The 23,177-nt window shown below is 41.9% G+C and overlaps 2 protein-coding genes across 2 annotated transcripts; both read left to right on the forward strand.

Annotated features, from left to right (window-relative positions):
- Positions 1 to 19,373: 19,373 nt before the first annotated feature.
- LOC123993729 (polyadenylate-binding protein-interacting protein 2-like) lies at positions 19,374 to 21,297 on the forward strand. The gene is made up of 3 exons (XM_046296158.1): positions 19,374 to 19,506; positions 19,663 to 19,839; positions 20,628 to 21,297. Exons 1-3 carry the CDS (start codon positions 19,450 to 19,452, stop codon positions 20,682 to 20,684), a joined length of 291 nt encoding a protein of 96 aa, XP_046152114.1. The 5' UTR covers positions 19,374 to 19,449; the 3' UTR covers positions 20,685 to 21,297.
- Positions 21,298 to 21,430: 133 nt separating this feature from the next.
- On the forward strand, positions 21,431 to 22,688 carry LOC123993728 (matrin-3-like). The gene is made up of 2 exons (XM_046296157.1): positions 21,431 to 21,526; positions 22,050 to 22,688. The coding sequence occupies exon 2, from the start codon at positions 22,075 to 22,077 to the stop codon at positions 22,612 to 22,614; it is 540 nt and encodes a 179-aa protein (XP_046152113.1). The 5' UTR covers positions 21,431 to 21,526; positions 22,050 to 22,074; the 3' UTR covers positions 22,615 to 22,688.
- The last annotated feature ends 489 nt before the right edge of the window (positions 22,689 to 23,177 follow it).

The raw sequence follows: 23,177 nt of genomic DNA on the forward strand, positions 1-23,177 counted from the left end.
GTGTGTGTGTGTGTGTGTGGGAGCTATCCTGTAGGGGACCCAACATGCTTTACTGTGAAAATACGTTGCTATGTATTTAGCAGTAGGCTGGTCACTTGCATAAGAAATAGCAATTCTTTACACTTCTCCCATGCTAAAGCCTACTAAAAAGTAAATTATCTTGAAACTGATAGCGCAACTCATGTCCACGTTATGATTAAGCGATTAATAACCAGAGACATTTATCGTTCACAAGTTGTCTACACATTTATGAAAACTATTTCCCACTCACCAGACACCGCCATGTTTATTTACCATGGAGACAGACGCCCATAGAGATAGATAGAATTAACAACCAGTGAAGAACAAACACCATTATAAATACAACCCATATTTATGCTTATTTATTTTCCCTTGTGTACCCTTAACCATTTGTACATCATTTGTACAACACTGTATATATACGTAATATTACATGTGTAATGTCTTGATTGTTTTGAAACTTCTGTATGTGTAATGTTTGCTGTTAATTTTTTATTGTTTATTTCACTTTTGTATATTATCTACCTCAAATGCTTTGGCAATGTGAACACATTTCCCATGGCATTAAAGCCCCTTGAAAATTGAAATAGAGTTGATAGAGAACTCTAATGGGCAGCGACAACGTCACCCAACGTCACCGCCTGTAGAGAAAAATACTGTGGTTACCTAGGTTACCCCCATTTGGCTCATAGCAACGACAAACAAACAAAAATATATATTTTCCAAACGCAATGTTCCTTGTTGTCTGTTTGTTTTAGTCGATTACACAGCTATATTTAAGAAAAGTACAACATGTTTAAATGACTTTTCAACAATTGTCTGCTCTTAAGCGTTCTCACTACTTAGAAAAGCGTCATATTGTAGGGCTTTCCTCATGCCCTTTTTCATGATGGCGCTAGCAACCAGAACATTAAGCTAGCCAATACCAACAACAAACAAACGGACTGTACAGCTACAAGTAGTGAATGGAAACGGAGGACACTAAACAAGTTAAATGTATTTCCTGTGGTGAAATGTTTTCCACACACATAGCTACGTGTAGCCTACTTGGAGACCAGGTCCACACATTTCCTATTCTCCCAGGCTGAATACCCTGAAGCCACGGGGCTCTTCTCCCAGGCTGGATACCCTGAAGCCACAGGGCTCTTCTCACAGGCTGAATACCCTGAAGCCACAGGGCTCTTCTCCCAGGCTGAATACCCTGAAAGCACAGGGCTCTTCTCGCAGGCTGAATACCCTGAAGCCACAGGGCTCTTCTCCCAGGCTGAATACCCTGAAGCCACAGGGCTCTTCTCCCAGGCTGAATACCCTGAAGCCACAGGGCTCTTCTCCCAGGCTGAATACCCTGAAGCCACAGGGCTCTTCTCCCAGGCTGAATACCTTGAAGCCACAGGGCTCTTCTCCTAGGCTGGATACCCTGAAGCCACAGGGCTCTTCTCCCAGGCTGAATACCCTGAAGCCACAGGGCTCTTCTCCCAGGCTGAATACCCTGAAGCCACAGGGCTCTTCTCCCAGGCTGAATACCCTGAAGCCACAGGGCTCTTCTCCCAGGCTGAATACCCTGAAGCCACAGGGCTCTTCTCACAGGCTGAATACCCTGAAGCCACAGGGCTCTTCTCGCAGGCTCTATTTCCCAAAGTGGGAGCATTGCGAAACATTGGTCAGGCTTTTTTAAAACCTGGTTACATCGACATTGAACAACAAAACAGCTTTTCGGCATGTTTTGTTATTTGTGTAAAACAAAAAAATGTACTACGAAATAGAGTCTTTTACACTGGGAGTCAAGGAGGAAAGGTTGTTTGTTTTCACCGATTTGTGGATGAGGTAAATTCATTATTATTACGTGAATATCGGTTGCGGTCCAAATGGGAAGTAAACTAGACGGCTCCCAACCCTTGAATTATGTTTTACATCCTCACATCTGAGTTTACCTTCAATGTCCCTTGCCCAGATGGAGAGTGATGCTCGGAGAGGCAATGTTCTTGGTTGAAATCTTGGAAGTTGAGGCTATAAATAACGTACCTAAAGCTTTTGATGTACCTAGCAAGCTAATGGTGCTAGCTAGCACTCCTGTCAGGTAGTTAGTGTAACAATAGCTATCAGAGCTTGAAAGGATCTGCAGAGAATAATGGGAGAAACTCCCCAAATACAGGTGTGCCAAACTTGTAGCGTCATACCCAAGACCGAAGGTGCTTCAACAAAGTACTGAGTAAAGGGTCTGAATACTTATGTAAATGTGATATTTCTGTTTTCTTTTGTATACATTTGCAAACATTTCTCATTTGGCTTTGTCATTATTGGGTATTGTGTGTAGATTGATGAAGTATTATTACATTTATATTTAATCAATTTTTAGAATAAGGCTGTAACATAACTAAATGTGTGTATTGTTAGATATTACGGCACTGTTCTGCCTAAAAACAACCAACCTAAAGCTGTTGATGTACCTAGCAAGCTAGTCGCTAGCCAGCACTCCCATTAAGAAAATATTTACCAAATAACCTAAAGTAATAAGTAACACAATAAAATAACAATATTTATTTTATTTAACTAGGCAAATCAGTTAAGAACAAATGCTTATCAAATCAAATTTTATTTGTCACATACACCTGGTTAGCAGTTTTCTATCCTAAGCTGTCAATTATATGCATATTCTAGCATTTTGTCCTGACAAAATAGCCCGTTTACTTTGGGAATGTTATTTTTCCAAAAATGAAAATGCTGCCCCCTAGTTACAAGAAGTTAAGAACAAATGCTTATCAAATCAAATTTTATTTGTCACATACACCTGGTTAGCAGATGTTAATGCGAGTGTAGCGAAATGCTTGTGCTTCTAGTTCTGACCATGTAGTAATATCTAGCAAGTAATCTAACCTAACAATTTCACAACAACTACCTTATACACACAAGTGTAAATGAATTAATAGGAATATGTACATAAAAATATATGAATGAGTGATGGCCGAACGGCATAGGCAGTAGACGGTATAGAGTACAGTACATACATATGAGATGCGTAATGTAGGGTATGTAAGCATTATATAAAGTGCCATTGTTTATTTACAATGATGGCCTACCAGAAGGCCTCCTGTGGGGACAGGGCCCTGGGATTACATTTTTAAAATAAATATAGGATAAAACACACATCACAACAAGAGTGACAACACTACATAAAGAGAGACCTAAGACAACAACATAGCAAGACAGCAACACATGACAACACAGCATGGTAGCAGCACAACATAACAACAACATGGTAGCAGCACAAAACATGGTACAAACATTATTGGGCATGGACAATAGCACAAAGGGCAAGAAGGTAGAGAAAACAAAACATCACACAAAGCAACCACAACTGTCAGTAAGAGTGTCCATGATTGAGTCTTTGGATTTAGAGATTGAGATAAAACTGTCCAGCTTGAGTGCTTGTTGCAGCGCGTTCCAGTCGCTAGCCGCAGCAAACTGAAAAGAGGAGCGACCCAGGGATGTGTGCGCTTTGGGGACCTTTAACAGAATGTGACTGGCAGAACGGGTGTTGTATGTGGAGGATGAGGTCTGTAGATATCAGATAGGGGGAGTGAGGCCTAAGAGGGTTTTATAAATAAGCATCAACCAGTGGGTCTTGCGACGGGTATACAGAGATGACCAGTTTATATAGGAGTATAGAGTGCAGTGATGTGTCCTATAAGGCGCATTGGTGGCAAATATGATGGCCAAATGGTAAAGAACATCTACCTGACAATCTATAAATTATCTAACCATACTCCAAAGGACTTGTATGAGGTGACTACCTCATGCTCTAAACCCTCAAGAGGTAGTAATAACACCTTGGGAGGAGGGGCATTCTTCTTACCAAACCACATTACCTTTGTTTTGGAGGTGTTCAGAACAAGGTTAAGGGTAGAGAAAGCTTGTTGGACACTAAGAAAGCTTTATTGTAGAGCATTTAACACAACATTTGGGGAGGGGCAAGAGTATAAGACTATCATCAGCATATAAATGGATGAGAGCTTCTTACTGCCTGAACTATGTTTTTGATGTAAATTGAGAAGAGCGTGGGGTGTAGAATCGAGCCTTGGGGTACTCCCTTGGTGACAGGCAGTGGCTGAGACAGCAGATTTTCTGACTTTATACACTGCACTCTTTAAGAGAGGTAGTTATCAAACAAGCCCAAAGACCCATCAGAGACACCAATACTCCTTAGCCGGCCCACAAGAAGGGAATGGTCTACCGTATCAAAAGCTTTGACCAAGTCAATAAAAATAGCAGCACAATATTGCTTAGAATCAAGGGCAATGGTGACATCATTAAGGACCTTTAAGGTTGCAGTGACACATCCATAACCTGAGCGAAAACCAGATTGCATACCAAAGTGAATACTATAGACCTCAAGAAAGCCAGTCAGTTGATTATTGACAAGTTTTTCCAACACTTTTGATAAACAGGGCAAAATAGAAATAGGCCTATAACAGTTAGGATCAGCTTGATCTCCCTCGTTAAATAAAGGATGAACCGTGGCTGCCTTCCAAGCAATGGAAACCTCAGGTTAAAAAGGTTGGAGATCAGTTTGGCGATGATAGGGGCAGCGACCTTAAAGAAGAAAGGGTCGAAACCATCTGACACAGATGTTTTTTTGGGGGGTCAAGTTTAAGGAGCCTCTTTAGCACCTCGGACTCAGTGACCCCCTGCAGGGAAAAACTTTGTAGCAGGGCAAAAATGGGGAGAAGCATCGGGGATAGTTGCATTGGAAGGGGTGGGAGATGAGGAAATGTTGGACGGGCAAGGAGGCATGGCTGAGTCAAATAGGAATCCTGACTTAATGAAGTGTTGATTAAAGAGCTCAGACATGTGCTTCTTGTCAGCAACAACCACATCATCAACTTTAAGGGACATGGGCAGCTGTGAGGAGGAGGGTTTATTCTCCAGGTCTTGAACCGTTTTCCAGAACTTCTTGGGGTTAGACCCACAGAGAGAACTGCTCCTTAAAGTAACGAACTTTGGCCTTCCGGATAGCCTGAGTACATATACAGGGTGTACTGGTACTGAGTCAGTGTGCCGGGGTACAGGCTAGTCAGTCATTTGTGCATGTAGGTAGAAGTAAAGTGACTATGCATTGATAATAAACAGTGAGTAACAGCTGTGTAAAATACCCGAAGCGAGCATAAAAGGCATTTAGCTCATCTGGTAGGCTCACGTCACTGGGCACCTCATGGCTGGGTTTCCCTTTGTAGTCCGTAATAGTTTAAGCCCTGCCACATGCGATGAGCATCAGAGCCAGTGCAGTAGTATTCAATCTTAAACCTGTATTGACGCTTTGCCTGTTTGATGGTTCGTCTGAGGGCGTAGCAGAATTTCTTATAAGCGTCCGGATTAGTGTCCCACTCCTTGAAAGTGGCAGTTCCTTTAGCTCGATGCGGATGTTGCCTGTAATCCATGGCATCTGGTTGAGATAGGTACGTACGGTCAACTGTGGGGACGTCGTCGGTGCACTTATTGATGAAGCCTATGACTGAGGTGGTATACTCCTCAATGCCATTTGATGAATCCCGGAACATATTCCAGTCTGTGCTAGCAAAACAGTCCTGTAGCGTAGCATCCGCATCATCTGACCACTTCCGTATAGAGTGAGTCACTTGTACTTCCTGCTTTAGTTTTTGCTTGTAAGCAGGAATCAGGATAGAATTATGGTCAGATTTTCCAAATGGAGGGCGAATAAGAGCTTTGTATGCGTCTCCGTGTGTGAACATCCTTCTGGTTGTGCGTGACATGCTGGTAGAAATGAGGTCAAACGGATTTAAGTTTGCGGCCACAAGGAGCACCATTTCTGGATGATAATTTTCTTGTTTGCTTATGGCCTTATACAGCTGGTTGAGTGGGGTCTTAGTGCCAGCATCGTTTTGTGGCGGAAAATAGATGGCTACAAATAATATCGGGTACTCTCTCGGTAGATAGTGTGGTCTACAGCTTATCATAAGGTACTCTACCTCAGGCGAGCAATACCTCAAGCGTTCTTTAATATTAGACATCGCTCACCAGCTGCTGACAAATAGATGACTGACATGGGACACTGTTTTTAAGCCACTATTGTAACAAAACAATTCGGAAGATATATAAATTCCGTTAAATGTCTACATTTGTTTTGCCATGCTTATTCTATTACAGACATCTTAATGCATTACTTAAATTACGTGAGCTAAACATAATAAAATAAACATTTCCCTTTTAAGTATAATTTGTAGAAAGTACTAATGTTACTACTATATATATATATACACCTATATAAAACATGTAATTTATTTGAAATACTGTAGAATTGCATTCATTCCTATGGAGGACTGCTCCTACTGAGGAGTGCCAATATGGCCGACCACTGGCTTCAAAGCCTTTCATTGGCCAATACATAGCGTCAGTCATCCAGGGTTTATATACATCATTGGTTATAATCCTGAACCTAGAGCAAACTAGAAGGCGGTGATATTATCTTGTTTGAAGAATGTTAAATTACAAAAATGCAATAATTAAGCATGTTTATTAACAATCTTTTAGAGAATGAAGTTCAATTTAACACAAATCTTGAAAACAAATTACATAGGAAAACCGAACAAACAATTCACATTACAGAAAGTAGATCTGAGCTATTTTAACACAAACATAACAATATATATATATTTAGGTAGGTGCTGAACATTTGTTCAGATTAACGTAATCTGCAATCTCATTTATTGTTCTAGGATGAGTTTCACAAAGAGCCTCATGGATGAGGTAAACCTGTGCCGTTCTTCTTGAGTGCAATATAAAGAAAAATCCAGATTCTCCCCCCTCCTCCGGAACACTTCCTGTTAAATTGGGCCTAAAACTGTCATCTTGTCAACTTCCTCCAGAGATGGACATCTTTTAGCTAGAGGCTGTGTCATCACCTGAATGTTCCTGTGAGACAACAAATCATACAGCTCAGTAACCGTCCAGGTAAACATGTAACGTACACAGCAAATAACTGCACAGAAATGTTGGTTGAATAATGTAAAGAATAGATATCCGCGATCTATCCCCTCCATGATCCTACTTTCTCAAACCTGTGCACCTGTGACTTACATTATTTGGTAATAGGGTTACTATATAAAAGAGCAGTCGGCCAACCCTTGTTTCTACACTTATGGTAAAGAAGCATAGACAACTCAAGTGAGATGATTCTGAGGAGATTCAACAGGATTCTGGGTGCTTTACCATAAACTTCAGATAGTGACAGAGGCTGCTGCAGTGTTGGTTCCTAGCTTCGTCCTCATTGACATAGATGACTTGACACAGGTTGCAGAAGTAGCCAATGACAGGTTTAATGAATTCTCTTCCTGTAACAAACACATTAGAAAGCATAGTACTGTACTTCATAAAGACAATGCCTCTTTACTACGGTTCATTGCTGCACAACTTGGTAGTGTTTTCAAAGCAAACTAATTAAAATAGTTGTTTCAAGTGATGAAGTCTAAAAAGGTACTTTTGTTATTTTTCTTGAAAGGAGACATGACAGTAGCCTTGGGTGCCAGTCTTATTGTGCTCTCTTGCCTACTCCTTATAGAATTGTCATGCCATGGAGTTGACAAGAGCACAAACAGATCTGAGACCAGGCTATAGAAAGAGGTAACAGATATGAGACCAGGCTATAGAAAGAGTCAACAGATCTGGGACCAGGCTATAGATACAGACAACAGATCTGAGACCAGGCTATAGATACAGACAACAGATCTGAGACCAGGCTATAGAAAGAGGTAACAGATGTGAGACCAGGCTATAGAAAGAGAACAGATCTGAGACCGGGCTATAGAAAGAGAACAGATCTGAGACCAGGCTATAGAAAGAGACAACAGATCTGAGACCAGGCTATAGAAAGAGACACCAGATCTGAGACCGGGCTATAGAAAGAGGTAACAGATCTGAGACCAGGCTATAGAAAGAGACAACAGATCTGGGACCGGGCTATAGAAAGAGAACAGATCTGAGACCAGGCTATAGAAAGAGATACCAGATCTGGGACCAAGCTACCATGAGTGCAGTGAGGCTATGAATCACATCCAAACACTTACCCACTGGGTTGTTGGCCTGGAACGATGACTCCATACCAGTCTTTATGGAATCTGGTCTTGTTTCCACATTATCCTCCATCTTGGTTTCTGCATTATCCTCGTTGCTACAGGCCTTCTCTTCCTCAGCAGCAGGGACAGGGGCATCCTTTTGGTCTTCACCGTTGGAGGATTGGTCAATATCCCCTTCAGACGCTTCTCTGTCCTCCTTGTCACAGTGTTGGGCTGGCTCGGAGCATACTTGTCGTGCCGTCTTCTCTTTTGTCTCCTCGTCCTTCTCTTTTGTCTCCTCGTCCTTAGCTGCTGACTTTGAGTGACTGCTGGTCCGTCCACTCCTTATCCTGCTACTGCTTCTAGTACTCATGTGATCCTTCTTCCGATCACTTTTAGAATCAGATTCAGGTTTCCACCTGACAAAATAAGAGAATTCCTTTTTAAGTCCAGACTTATATAAAGTTTAGAAACGTTTACCTTAAGATAGATAGGCAGAAATCACTGCACGTAAAATATGATCAGACGGGGATATTTTCTATCAGAAGAGACAAAGAAGCAGCAATTATCAGTGGTTCCCACAAGGGATGGGACGGAGTGTGTTACACGTCTGTTTAGCAGAGCAGACACCAACCCTGTTGTTAGTCTCTTGTATTTCTGAGACCGCAGGACGATCAACCTCTGGCCGTATAATTTACAGCCATCATAACGCAGCGATCTTAAAGCCTTTGTCACATCAGAAGACCTCTCCATCTCAATGAAGCCCTGAGAGATTGATGAGAGAGGAGAGAGAGACCAGGGTTACTGAAACAACAAATGTGATCAGACTTGTAGTACATCATGAGGATCGACTCCATTTTAGATTTCCTTCTGTGAGGAACATACCTCTTCACCATTGCGAAGGAGGAAATAGCGATGCACTCTCCCGAAGCCTTTAACAATCTTCAGGAAGTCACTATCTGTATAGAAGCCTCTGGGAAGGTTTTTGACGTAGATCACTCTACCAGGTGTCTGATCACGTCCTGAGGGCTGAAATAAAAATATATTTTACAGGTGTGGTTGTAACAACCTTATTGACAATAGTTAACTAAAGCTGCATTGAACCCCCTCAACCCAGATCGTATATATGGTGTTAGACTGATATATTGCTTAAAACCAATCTTCCCCAGTTAGAAGATTGAATGAACAATTCTAAACAGATGACCAGTACTGACTCACAGAACACATCAGAAACAATGGTGAACAAAGATATATACATTTGCTCACTTTGCTCTTGGATCTGCTCTTGATCTCATCTGTTGACTGGTTATCTGCAATGTAAGATAAACACACAATCAATGACCTTCATAACAATGTTACTCTTTCTCTAAAAATGCTGAAGTTTGAATGGAATCTATGGTCGAGTTGCTAGGTGTTGAGTAATAAGTCACCTTGGTTATCACCCGAGGAATCCTCCTCCAGCTCATCCAACGTAATAAGATTCTCAAGGTCCTCTGGGAAATCAGGCTGAGGGGAACAAACATCAAAACATAACATTTAGGATTTACTGAAACACACAACACGTATTAAACATGGCACCTTGTATTTTGCACTTTTGGAACTATGTTACTTGTCTTTTTTTCAATTTGACTCATTAAATAGACGAACTACATGTTAAAGACCTGACAGATTATGTATAGATGAACTACATGTTAAAGACCTGACAGATTATGTATAGATGAACTACATGTTAAAGACCTGACAGATTATGTATAGATGACTACATGTTAAAGACCTGACAGATTATGTATAGCTGAACTACATGTTAAAGACCTGACAGATTATGTATAGCTGACATGTTAAAGACCTGACAGATTATGTATAGCTGAACTACATGTTAAAGACCGGCATATACTTTACCTCATCATCAACGTATGAAATATCTCCTTTCTGGTCCTCACCATCCATCTCTTTCCCCTGTTCTGACCCGGTCGCTGAGAGCTCTTTCCCCTGTTCTGACCCGGTCGCTGAGAGCTCTTTCCCCTGTTCTGACCCGGTCGCTGAGAACTCTTTCCCCTGTTCTGACCCGCTGAGAGCTCTTTCCCCTGTTCGCTGAGAGCTCTTTCCCCTGTTCTGACCCGGTCGCTGAGAACTCTTTCCCCTGTTCTGACCCGGTCGCTGAGAGCTCTTTCCCCTGTTCTGACCCGGTCGCTGAGAACTCTTTCCCCTGTTCTGACCCGGTAGCCGAGAGCTCTTTCCCCTGTTCTGACCCGGTAGCTGAGAACTCTTTCCCCTGTTCTGACCCGGTAGCTGAGAGCTCTTTCCCCTGTTCTGACCCGGTAGCCGAGAGCTCTTTCCCCTGTTCTGACCCGGTCGCTGAGAGCTCTTTCCCCTGTTCTGACCCGGTGCTGAGAGCTCTTTCCCCTGTTCTGACCCGGTCGCTGAGAGCTCTTTCCCCTGTTCTCTTGAGAGCTCTTTCCCCTGTTCTGACCCTGAGAGCTCTTTCCCCTGTTCTGACCCGGTAGCTGAGAGCTCTTCTGTAGGAGCATCATCTACAGTCCCAGAAGTTGCTTTCTGCCTGGGCTCACATAGGTCTTTAAACTCCTGGATTAAGTCCTCAGCACTCTCCTGCAGTTCCTCTCGTTCCTCTCCCTCCCCCACCTCTCCCATGTCAGAGTTCTCCTCCCCATCCTCCCCATACACGGCCATCCCCTCGATGTCACTGTCCATATCACAGGCCTCCATGGCTCCATCCTCCTGGCTGTCGTGGGTCGCAGTTTCTTGCTTGCTCTGGTCAATCGTGTCGACAGCCTTTTTGGACTTCTCCATCACAGTGGAGGACTGGGATGGGGTCTTATTCTTGGTGGGAGGTTGTGAGCGAGTGGATGAGGAAATGGGGGATACCTTCTCACTGGACACCCGCTCTTTAGTATGGGAGCGAAGGCTTCTGGGGGACCGACTGGAGCTCTGTTTGCTGGGGGACTTTGGCCTGTTTTTACCCCCACAGTTTGATTTCGCCCGTTCTTTGTGACGGTCGCTATCCCTCTCTCTACTCCTCCTCCTCTTTGAGGAGATTGGGGAATCTCTCCTGGGGCTGAGGGACCGCCTTCTGGGGCTTGGGGTTCTCTTTCTCTTCGATCTGTCTTCAGACTTCCTGCTCCTGTCTGAAGACTTCCTCTCAGACATGGTCCTGCATGATGTGATGAAAAAAAAAAAAAAGGTTTACAGACAACACTTTTATTTCCATGTTTTCTAGCTTTTAAAATGAACTATTTCTCCTTTAACACAGTGGTTATAACAGGGACACTGTTCTGACGGTCTGAACTCAGAAGCCATGATCAATGCATGTTCGCATGCAAAACAAAAGGTAATGGCACAACAGGGGGCGCATCAACTTACCGAAGTGTATTATACTCTGATGAGAAGGCCACTTTAATATGTATCTCATCTATTTTCAGGTGTTTGGATGTATGGTGTCCAACCAGCTTCTGTGCATCCAGTGCATTAGTCATTTCCACAAATGCCTAAGAGGACAGAATACACTGTAAGCAAATTGTAGTATACTATAACAAAGACCCCCCCCAAATGCTGTATAATACCTGCGTAGGTAAGAATAGAGAGTGCTCCACAGGTCCAAATCCTTCAGCGACGGCCAGTAACTCTCTCTTCCACGCGGCGGACTCTTTACCAGGAGGCACCGGGGAAAAACTCAACACCCGGGAACTCTATACGGACGTAAATTGATTTATTTAACTCAATGAATAATACTGTGTGTGTGTGGTTGTGTGTGTGTGTGGTGTGTGTGTGTGTGTGTGTGTGTGTGTGTGTGTGTGTGTGTGTGGTGTTTTAGGAAAAATCCTCAATTACCCTTTCAAACAAATGTAAACAAAAAAATGGTGTCAATTCATCTTGTAAAAATGTACCTGTAGGAAATTAAATGTTGACGAGACAGAGAAGGTGACTTGTCCTCCTTTCACCATCACTGGGTTACTGAGGTAGTATGTCACAATATCGGCGGCCTGGTCAGTTGAGCCCATCTCCACAAACGCCTGAAGCTGCAGCGTTACAAGAACCGTAAAAACATTATTACTAGAATGGATATCCCTATTGGAGTCAATGAGGCCATGGGATGGGTGGTCGATTCTACTTCTATACTTACAACATGATGACGATAAGATTTTCTCAATTATTATTCAGTCACTGCAAGACTTTTGACCCATTTCAGAGGAATTGAAAACACATATATTAGGTATTTTAATAGATGGCAGGATGAATAAAGCTCCTAGTCTTCTTACCAAAGTGGGGAACATGATGACTTTCACAACTTCCCCAAACGGTTTAATCAGGTCCTTCAAACCATCTTCGTTGAGACACCGGGCGGTAAATTTAGCACAAACCACTTTGCCACTCCCCTGGAAAATCAAGGCAAAGTAAACAGACAATGGGGGGGGGGGGGGGGGGGGACCTAGATAGTAATAAACCAGAAGAACAACAATACCTTTGTAACCTTTGTCTTAGTGTCTACGTTTTTTCTAGAGCCTCTACTTGACGGTTTACCTACAGGACAATATAAAAGGTATGTTACGTTAATATGTTACATGGATAAATCAGACATATACCAGCAAGGCAAATGGTCCTGTGTGGCTCAGTTTGTAGAGCATGACGCTACCAACACCAGAGTTGTGGGGCGGTAACCTAGTGGTTAGAGCGTTGGGACTAGTAACCGAAAGGTTGCAAGATCGAATGCCAGAGCTGACAAGGTAAAAATCTGTCGTTCTGCCCACTGAACAAGGCAGTTAACCCACTGTTCCTTTACCAGTTAACCCACTGTTCCTTTACCAGTTAACCCACTGTTCTGAGGTTGTCATTGTAAAATAAGAATTTGTTCTTAACTGATTTGCCTCGTTAAATAAAGATACATTTAAAAAAATTAATCTAAAATTCCAAATGCTTGATAAAAGTGTCTGATAAAATGGTATATACAGGAAGTATTCACACCCCTTGACTTATTCCACATTGTTGTGTTTCAGCCTGAAGATAAAATGGATTAAAATTAGATTTTGTGTCACTGGCCTCTATTATGTTCTGAGAAATGTTAACAAATTAATGAAAAGCTGAAATGCCAATATGTATTCAACCACTTTGTTACGGCAAGCCTAAATAAGTTCAGGATTAAAAATGTATTTTATAAGTCACAAGTTGCAAGGACTCATTCTGTGTCCAATAGTAGCGTTTAATATGATTTTTGAATGACTACCTCATCTCTGTACCCTACACACAAAATGATCTGTAAGGTCTCTCAGTTGAGCAGTGAATTTCAAACACAGATTCAACCACAAAGACCAGGGAGGTTTTCTAATGCCTCGCAAAGAAGGGCACGTATTGGTAGATGGGTAAATATAAAATAAAGCAGACATTGAATATCGCTTTGAGCATGCATGGAGAAGTTATTAATTACACTTTGGATGGTGTATCCATCAATACACCTAGCCACTACAAAGTTACAGGTGTCCTTCCTAACTCAGTTTCCGTAGAGGAAGGAAACCACTCAGGGATTTCACCATGAGGAGAATGGTAACTTTAAAACAGTTACAGAGTTTAATGGCTGTAACAGGAGAAAACTAAGGATCAACAACATTGTAGTTAAGCCACAATACTAAAGGGGATACCTAGTCAGTTGTACAACTGAATGCCTTCAACTGAAATGTGTCTTCCGCATTTAACCCAACCCCTCTACAAAAAAATAACTTTATGTCCTGAACACAAGACCTCACTGAGTAACACTCTTAATAATTTCAAGCATGGTGGTGGCTGCATCATGTTATGGGTATGTTCGTCATCGACAAGTACTAGGGAGTTTTTTAGGATAAAAAGAAACAGAATATAGCAAAGCACAGGCAAAATCCTATAGGAAAACCTGGTTCACCTTTCAGAAGACAATAACCTACAACTCAAGGCCAAATATACACTGGAGTTGCTTACCAAGATGACATTGAATGTTCCTGAGTGGCCCAGTTATAGTTTACTTAAATCAGCTTGAAAATCTATGGCAAAACTTAAATGGCTGTTTTGCAATGATCAACAACCAACTTGACAGAGAATGAAGAATTTAAAAATATAATAATGTGCAAATAGTGTACAATTCAGGTGTGCTAAGCTCCTCGAGACTTACCCAGAAAGACTAACAGCTGTAATCACTGACAAATGTGATTCTAACATGCATTGACTCAGGGGTGTGAATACTTATGTATTTCATTTTCAATACATTTGCAACAATTTCAAAAACATGTTTTTACTTCGTCACTATGGGGTACTGTGTGTAGATGGGCGAGAGAGAACAAAATATATTTAATCCATTTTGAATTCAGGCTGTAACACAACAAAATGTAGAATAAGTCAAGGGGTATGAATACTTTCTGAAGGCACTGTATTATGTATAGGCAAGCTAATGCAGTTAGTTTACCTAAGTAGTTAATAGACCTATGGGAAGGTCCAGCAGTCTTCTCTTCAACCCTTGGTCTGTCTGTGTGGTCGTCACCACTGAAGGGATTGAAAGGCCTGTAGTTAGGATCGATTCTACATTAATACCAAGCCCACACACACACCCAGACAGAGAGATATGCTCTTACCTTCTGGCGGTCTGCATCCGGCAATCCCATTCAGGATACCTAAAAACATAGGCCCAAGACGAAGAGATAGAATGATTTAAAAAATATATTTTTAAAAAGCTGGACAACTTAGGAACTTAAATGGATTTAAGCTAGGCCTATTACAATATCAATAATGACAGTAAGAGTTTGAAACGTCATCAAATGTATTGGTCACATACACATATTTAGCAGATATAGCAAAATGCTTGTGTCATGCTGTTGAGTGGAGAACTGGAAAACACATTGAGTATGTGATTACTCACATTTGAAGAAGTGTGAGCTGTCCGTCTGCATGTTGAGTTCCATTGACGTGTGTGAACCAGAACTGCAACAACAACAAAAAGGACACAACAACAAAAAATCTCACTGATTGTTCATATTTAAGATAATGCATAGGCTGTCTTCTAACATACGTAGCAGTAACTGTATATTATTAGTGGCACAAATAGGCTTAAGATTCATACACTTTTGACCCTTTCACACACACATGAACCTACCTGAGACCCAGATAATGTGTGTGTGGCCTTCCGGAGACACCTGAAACCCCACCTCTTTAAGGAATACCTAGGATAGGATAAAGTAATCCTTCTCACCCCCCTCTTAAAAGATTTAGATGCACTATTGTAAAGTGGCTGTTCCACTGGATGTCATAAGGTGAATGCACCAATTTGTAAGTCGCTCTGGATAAGAGCGTCTGCTAAATGACTTAAATGTAAATGTAATAATGCAGATTCAACAGAAATAAGAGGAGTAAGCTACTTACCTTTTCAGAGAGCACAGTAATATCGCAGAGAGAGCACGAATAAGGAAACGTTTGGGGGATTTCTCCGTGGAAGTCAAGAGCAGCCTTCTTGGTGGGAGTTTTGCCAGAGGTGGCCATCTTGATTGTGACAACTGGGACATCTTGGTCTGGGCGTGGTCTGTAGTCTGTAGGTGGTGGGTACCTGTAATCTACTGCTGGTTGGGATGAGTTGGGGGGTTTCCAGGTGTTGCTGCTTCCTCCTTGGGCCGTGTTGTAAGTGGACCTAGGAGTTTGGTAACTTCTGGGAGTTTCTTTACCATAGTGGTAGTCCACAACTCGGACAGGCACAGGTTCCAGGCGAGAGCGTGTGTACTGCATCGGGTTGCCATGACGATCTAGTTGCCAGGGCTCAGCCTGTTCTGTGGGAAGGAGTTGGGAAGGCGGAAGAGCGGGGTGGGGGTAGTCTAATGGCTGAGAACGACTCTGGTCAGGCTGCTCCCACGCACGGCCTGGAGGAGGGGTAGCAGTGGGGGCGAGATGTGGCAGCAGGGGGTAAGAGGTCATAGCTGGATATGGTGGCTGCTGTGTCGCCCTCTTCTTTCTGATCTCCAGGAGCAGACGTGGTAGGTTCTCCACAGTGATGAGCTCCTCAGGCATCTCGGCTAGTAGAGACAAGTCTTTGGGCTCAAGCCCACAGCTGCTCAGGAGGGTCAGAGTTTGATCTGACCGGCTTAGAGAGGAAGAGTAAGGGTCTGACCGGCTTAGGGAGGAGTAAGGGTCTGACTGGCTTAGTGAGAAGGAGTAAGGGGACTCGGTGGCAGCAGAGGCTCTGGATGAGGAGGATGGGTAGGATGGTATTGTGGAATGAGACGGAGCCTCCTGGGACGATCTGTAAACATTGTGACTGTGGTCTCCAGGGTGCAGGTGATCTGGAGAGTCGAAAGCGCTGGCTCTTAGATCTTTAGCTGGTGGTGGTCGTCTGTAGGAGTAGTTGTGAGACATGCTGGAACGTAAACGTATCGAATCTCTGTAGAGAAAGTTGCCAGTGAAGAGATGAGGGATCAAAGAAGCAATCTAGGGGAATATGGATTTAATATCAGGAAACTTGGGGCGGGACCTATCTTGACTTTAGCTGATTCCTTGTAGGTGTGACATGCTGGCGATAACCAGCAGGCCTAGCCCGAACCGTCATGCAGATCTAGCTAACGTCACTGGCAAATGCTGGCTGAACGTTAGTTAGTTCTGACATGGAGCCAAACCATAGGCCTGAAAGGGTTGCTCATGCAAGTGATAAAAATGACATAGATAGATATGGTAGACCATCGAAATACCAAAAAGTTATAAATAGCATAAATTTACAAAAACGAAACTGACACTGGCTGAACTAGCAAAGCTAACGTTGACGTAAGCAAGCTAACTTCCTCTCGCGTTAGCTCGATAACTAGCCATCAAACAAACCAGCAATTTTTTGAAAGATGAAGATAATTAGTGAATAGATATAAAGACTTGACATAAATATCGGTATGCAACTTTTGGTCATTGTGTCTTACCGTAACCTGTAGCTAGCGCACTTCACAGGCGTCTAAACCGGAACCGGAAGTGAAAGGTAAACGACAATATTTTTGTACAAAGTCGATTGCGGTTTGTTTACTATATGAAAACAGGGTATTCAAGAGTATACATTTGAGGCACCCATGTTTATTTTTTGGTGAAATCACAAATATAGAGTCCATCAATATTTATTTTCAAATACTTTAAGAAAAAAAATATATATGTTTTTTTGTTGTATATTTGTGCAATACTTTTGGTACATTTTTATACAGCAGTTTTCCATTTTATGTGCATTTAAAAAAAATCTGAAGTCAACATCTGCATGGCAGTAGGATATCAAGCACCTGGACGATAATGGCAGGAAGTAGAGGAGCAATGAAAATAAAAGACTCCTTAACAGCTTTCACACACAAGCCATAAGACTGCTGAACAATACATCAAATGGCCACACAGACTATTTAGAATCTGCATTTCAATAAAAGGAATTCATAATTCAAACCAAGATCTAATGAAAAATGTCTTTTGATTTTTAAATGAACCACTAATTTTGATTGAACAGAAAATTATTATTTGATGGGGCAGGTATGTTAGAACTACATAGGCCTATATTATTCAAAAAGGAAATAAAAGTACATGGTCTTCTGGCTCCTACCCTGTTTTTACATGCAGAAGAGTTACAAAAAACATATGATTTATATACACAACATTATTCAAAACGTTAAACATGCAGGGCTAGCTGGAAAACTTTGGCAACACATTAAGTGCAACAGATTAACAAAACTCAAACAGATCTTCCTACGCCGGCTTCAGTGTGGACAGATGACTTCTTCATCAGAGGACTAGTCTCAGTGCTTCAATCCTGGTACGAATTCTTGTGCTTCAGGGTTCAAATTGCTGTTAATCTAAAGAGAAAAAAAAAACATGAGGAAAATGTAATCAAAGCTTACAGAGATTATTCAAACCAAACAAATGGAGATGTCATAGGCCGACTATTTGTACAGTATGTTCCAGCCTGAGCCATCTTGACAAAAATCATACTTTATACTTATGCTAAAATGTTTATTCTATTCTACTGAGCCATTTACTTTCTGTTCGTATTCTTATCTTTTATTATTTCTTATTGTTGGTGCATTGTCGACAAGGAACCTGCAAGTAAGCATTTCATTGGACGGTGTATCCCTTGTGTATCCCGTACATACGACTAATAAAACTTGAAACTAGAACAAGATAGCACATATATATATCTGGGACCTAGGCTAGCCTCAGTCTGTATTACATCCGGCCGTGATTGGGAGTCCCTACAGGGCGGCCACAATCGGCCCAGTGTCATCCGGGTTTGGCCGGGATAGGCCGTCATTGTAAATAAGAATTTGTTCTTAACTGACTTGCCTAGTTAAATAAAGGTTAAAAAAATATATATATATATATATATTTTTAAAGCCTCAGAAACACAGGCTTTTCACCAGTTGATTGTGTGAACAACGGAAAAAAATTGCGTTTTCTAACGTAACGTCATTTTTTAAAATTAAAAAAGTCGACGATAAACTTTCACAAAACACTTCAAAATACTTTTGTAATGCAACTTTAGGTATTAGTACACGTTAATAAGCGCTAAAATTGATCACGAGGCGATGTCAATTCTATAGGTGTCCGTCTGAAAATCATGTCCCAATAAATCTCAAACAAAATATCCGGTCGGATACCTGAAGAAATGGCTTGTCTCTTCTTTGTTTGACCAAGAAACAAATCGTAGGCAAATGACAAGACTGTTGACATCGTGTGAAAGCTGTAGGTATTGCAACCTCGTCCTCATTTAATCTGATTCACCTTTAACAATTCTTGGAAGTGGCGCATGGATATTTTTTTCCATTTTCAGTGATCAGATTTTCCTGCACTTTTCGATGAAACGCACGTTCTGTTATAGTCACAGCCGTGATTTAACCAGTTTTAGAAACGTCTGAGTGTTTTCTATCCACACATACTAATAATATGCATATACTATATTCCTGGCATGAATAGCAGGGTGCTGAAATGTTGCGCGATTTTTAACAAAAAGCTGCGAAAATTCGCAACTTCCCTAAGAGGTTTTAAAAGGTCGCTAAAATGTTAAATATGGGTTATCTGTATCGTTTTTTTGTTGGCAAGAAAAATATCAGATATCAGCCAAAAATGTAATATCGGTGCATCACTAATTCTCGCTACACAATAATTATTAGGCTACCATTTAGCCATCACTCATTCACTAGCCAACCATGCTACCATTTAACCATCGCTCATTCACTAGCCAACCATTACCATTTAGCCATCGCTCATTCACTAGCCAACCATACTACCATTTAACCATCGCTCATTCACTAGCCAACCATACTACCATTTAACCATCGCTCATTCACTAGCCAACCATGCTACCATTTAGCCATCGCTCATTCAATAGCAAACCATGCTACCATTTAGCAAATCGCTCAATGGTACTCTACTTATTCTGCCTATTGATCAGGTACTAGATTAGGTAGCTAGTTGATGTCATTTTTCATGCCTACACCACACACAAATAAATACCTATTTTTGTAATGCTAATGTATCGTTATTTATTTAATTTATAGTGTTACGAAGAGTTGGGTGTCTAAAGTATTTTTTTATGCTTTTCCCCCAGGTTGAGGAGGAGCTGTGGGAGGAGGAGTTCATTGAGCAGTGTTTCCAGGAGATGTTAGAGGAAGAGGAGAACGAATGGTTCATCCCAGCCAGAGATCTCCCTCCAACCCTCGGTCAGCTCCAGGACCAACTAAACCTACTGGTCCTCAGTGACACAGGCATCGTACACAGCCTGGCGGTAAATGTTTCAGAGTGGTTTTGTTTGTCCAGATTTTATGAAAGTTAAGTCTGAGGAAAGTAGCCATTTTAGTTGGCCTAGTCCTAGTTTCGCGTTAGCCTCGTAAATACCAGACTGATTACCACTGCGTGTAGGGAACCATTCATGTAAGCGTGCAGGATCAATCGGCTCGCCAGGCTAGTTTCGTGTGGCCATCCTTCCAAATCTGTTCTCATCAACTGGTGAAAAGCCTGTGTTTCTGAGGCTTTAAAAAAAAAATATATATATATATATATATATTTTTTTAACCTTTATTTAACTAGGCAAGTCAGTTAAGAACAAATTCTTATTTACAATGACGGCCTATCCCGGCCAAACCCGGATGACACTGGGCCGATTGTGGCCGCCCTGTAGGGACTCCCAATCACGGCCGGATGTAATACAGACTGAGGCTAGCCTAGGTCCCAGATATATATATGTGCTATCTTGTTCTAGTTTCAAGTTTTATTAGTCGTATGTACGGGATACACAAGGGATACACCGTCCAATGAAATGCTTACTTGCAGGTTCCTTGTCGACAATGCACCAACAATAAGAAATAATAAAAGATAAGAATACGAACAGAAAGTAAATGGCTCAGTAGAATAGAATAAACATTTTAGCATAAGTATAAAGTGTGATTTTTGTCAAGATGGCTCAGGCTGGAACATACTGTACAAATAGTCGGCCTATGACATCTCCATTTGTTTGGTTTGAATAATCTCTGTAAGCTTTGATTACATTTTCCCTCATGTTTTTTTTCTCTTTAGATTAACAGCAATTTGAACCCTGAAGCACAAGAATTCGTACCAGGATTGAAGCACTGAGACTAGTCCTCTGATGAAGAAGTCATCTGTCCACACTGAAGCCGGCGTAGGAAGATCTGTTTGAGTTTTGTTAATCTGTTGCACTTAATGTGTTGCCAAAGTTTTCCAGCTAGCCCTGCATGTTTAACGTTTTGAATAATGTTGTGTATATAAATCATATGTTTTTTGTAACTCTTCTGCATGTAAAAACAGGGTAGGAGCCAGAAGACCATGTACTTTTATTTCCTTTTTGAATAATATAGGCCTATGTAGTTCTAACATACCTGCCCCATCAAATAATAATTTTCTGTTCAATCAAAATTAGTGGTTCATTTAAAAATCAAAAGACATTTTTCATTAGATCTTGGTTTGCATTATGAATTCCTTTTATTGAAATGCAGATTCTAAATAGTCCGTGTGGCCATTTGATGTATTGTTCAGCAGTCTTATGGCTTGTGGGTGAAAGCTGTTAAGGAGTCTTTTATTTTCATTGCTCCTCTACTTCCTGCCATTATCGTCCAGGTGCTTGATATCCTACTGCCATGCAGATGTTGACTTTAGATTTTTTTTTAAATGCACATAAAATGGAAAACTGCTGTATAAAAATGTACCAAAAGTATTGCACAAATATACAACAAAAAAACATATTTTTTTTTAAGTATTTGAAAATAAATATTGATGGACTCTATATTTGTGATTTCACCAAAAAATAAACATGGGTGCCTCATAAATGTATACTCTTGAATACCCTGTTTTCATATAGTAAACAAACCGCAATCGACTTTGTACAAAAATATTGTCGTTTACCTTTCACTTCCGGTTCCGGTTTAGACGCCTGTGAAGTGCGCTAGCTACAGGTTACGGTAAGACACAATGACCAAAAGTTGCATACCGATATTTATGTCAAGTCTTTATATCTATTCACTAATTATCTTCATCTTTCAAAAAATTGCTGGTTTGTTTGATGGCTAGTTATCGAGCTAACGCGAGAGGAAGTTAGCTTGCTTACGTCAACGTTAGCTTTGCTAGTTCAGCCAGTGTCAGTTTCGTTTTTGTAAATTTATGCTATTTATAACTTTTTGGTATTTCGATGGTCTACCATATCTATCTATGTCATTTTTATCACTTGCATGAGCAACCCTTTCAGGCCTATGGTTTGGCTCCATGTCAGAACTAACTAACGTTCAGCCAGCATTTGCCAGTGACGTTAGCTAGATCTGCATGACGGTTCGGGCTAGGCCTGCTGGTTATCGCCAGCATGTCACACCTACAAGGAATCAGCTAAAGTCAAGATAGGTCCCGCCCCCAAGTTTCCTGATATTAAATCCATATTCCCTAGATTGCTTCTTTGATCCCTCATCTCTTCACTGGCAACTTTCTCTACAGAGATTCGATACGTTTACGTTCCAGCATGTCTCACAACTACTCCTACAGACGACCACCACCAGCTAAAGATCTAAGAGCCAGCGCTTTCGACTCTCCAGATCACCTGCACCCTGGAGACCACAGTCACAATGTTTACAGATCGTCCCAGGAGGCTCCGTCTCATTCCACAATACCATCCTACCCATCCTCCTCATCCAGAGCCTCTGCTGCCACCGAGTCCCCTTACTCCTTCTCACTAAGCCAGTCAGACCCTTACTCCTCCCTAAGCCGGTCAGACCCTTACTCTTCCTCTCTAAGCCGGTCAGATCAAACTCTGACCCTCCTGAGCAGCTGTGGGCTTGAGCCCAAAGACTTGTCTCTACTAGCCGAGATGCCTGAGGAGCTCATCACTGTGGAGAACCTACCACGTCTGCTCCTGGAGATCAGAAAGAAGAGGGCGACACAGCAGCCACCATATCCAGCTATGACCTCTTACCCCCCTGCTGCCACATCTCGCCCCCCACTGCTACCCCTCCTCCAGGCCGTGCGTGGGAGCAGCCTGACCAGAGTCGTTCTCAGCCATTAGACTACCCCCACCCCGCTCTTCCGCCTTCCCAACTCCTTCCCACAGAACAGGCTGAGCCCTGGCAACTAGATCGTCATGGCAACCCGATGCAGTACACACGCTCTCGCCTGGAACCTGTGCCTGTCCGAGTTGTGGACTACCACTATGGTAAAGAAACTCCCAGAAGTTACCAAACTCCTAGGTCCACTTACAACACGGCCCAAGGAGGAAGCAGCAACACCTGGAAACCCCCCAACTCATCCCAACCAGCAGTAGATTACAGGTACCCACCACCTACAGACTACAGACCACGCCCAGACCAAGATGTCCCAGTTGTCACAATCAAGATGGCCACCTCTGGCAAAACTCCCACCAAGAAGGCTGCTCTTGACTTCCACGGAGAAATCCCCCAAACGTTTCCTTATTCGTGCTCTCTCTGCGATATTACTGTGCTCTCTGAAAAGGTAAGTAGCTTACTCCTCTTATTTCTGTTGAATCTGCATTATTACATTTACATTTAAGTCATTTAGCAGACGCTCTTATCCAGAGCGACTTACAAATTGGTGCATTCACCTTATGACATC

Source organism: Oncorhynchus gorbuscha, linkage group LG13 (genome assembly GCF_021184085.1).
Source record: "Oncorhynchus gorbuscha isolate QuinsamMale2020 ecotype Even-year linkage group LG13, OgorEven_v1.0, whole genome shotgun sequence".
Lineage (NCBI taxonomy): Eukaryota > Metazoa > Chordata > Actinopteri > Salmoniformes > Salmonidae > Oncorhynchus > Oncorhynchus gorbuscha.

What these genes read in the sequence shown, in the direction of transcription:
- LOC123993729 (XM_046296158.1), top strand. Translation starts at nt 19,450, where the DNA reads ATGCTACCATTTAGCAAATCGCTCAATGGTACTCTACTTATTCTGCCT. An exon ending in TTATTCTGCCTATTGATCAG is followed by an intron (nt 19,507 to 19,662) that starts GTACTAGATTAG and finishes CTTTTCCCCCAG; the next exon opens with GTTGAGGAGGAGCTGTGGGA. An exon ending in GCATCGTACACAGCCTGGCG is followed by an intron (nt 19,840 to 20,627) that starts GTAAATGTTTCA and finishes TTTTCTCTTTAG; the next exon opens with ATTAACAGCAATTTGAACCC.
- LOC123993728 (XM_046296157.1), top strand. Translation starts at nt 22,075, where the DNA reads ATGTCTCACAACTACTCCTACAGACGACCACCACCAGCTAAAGATCTA.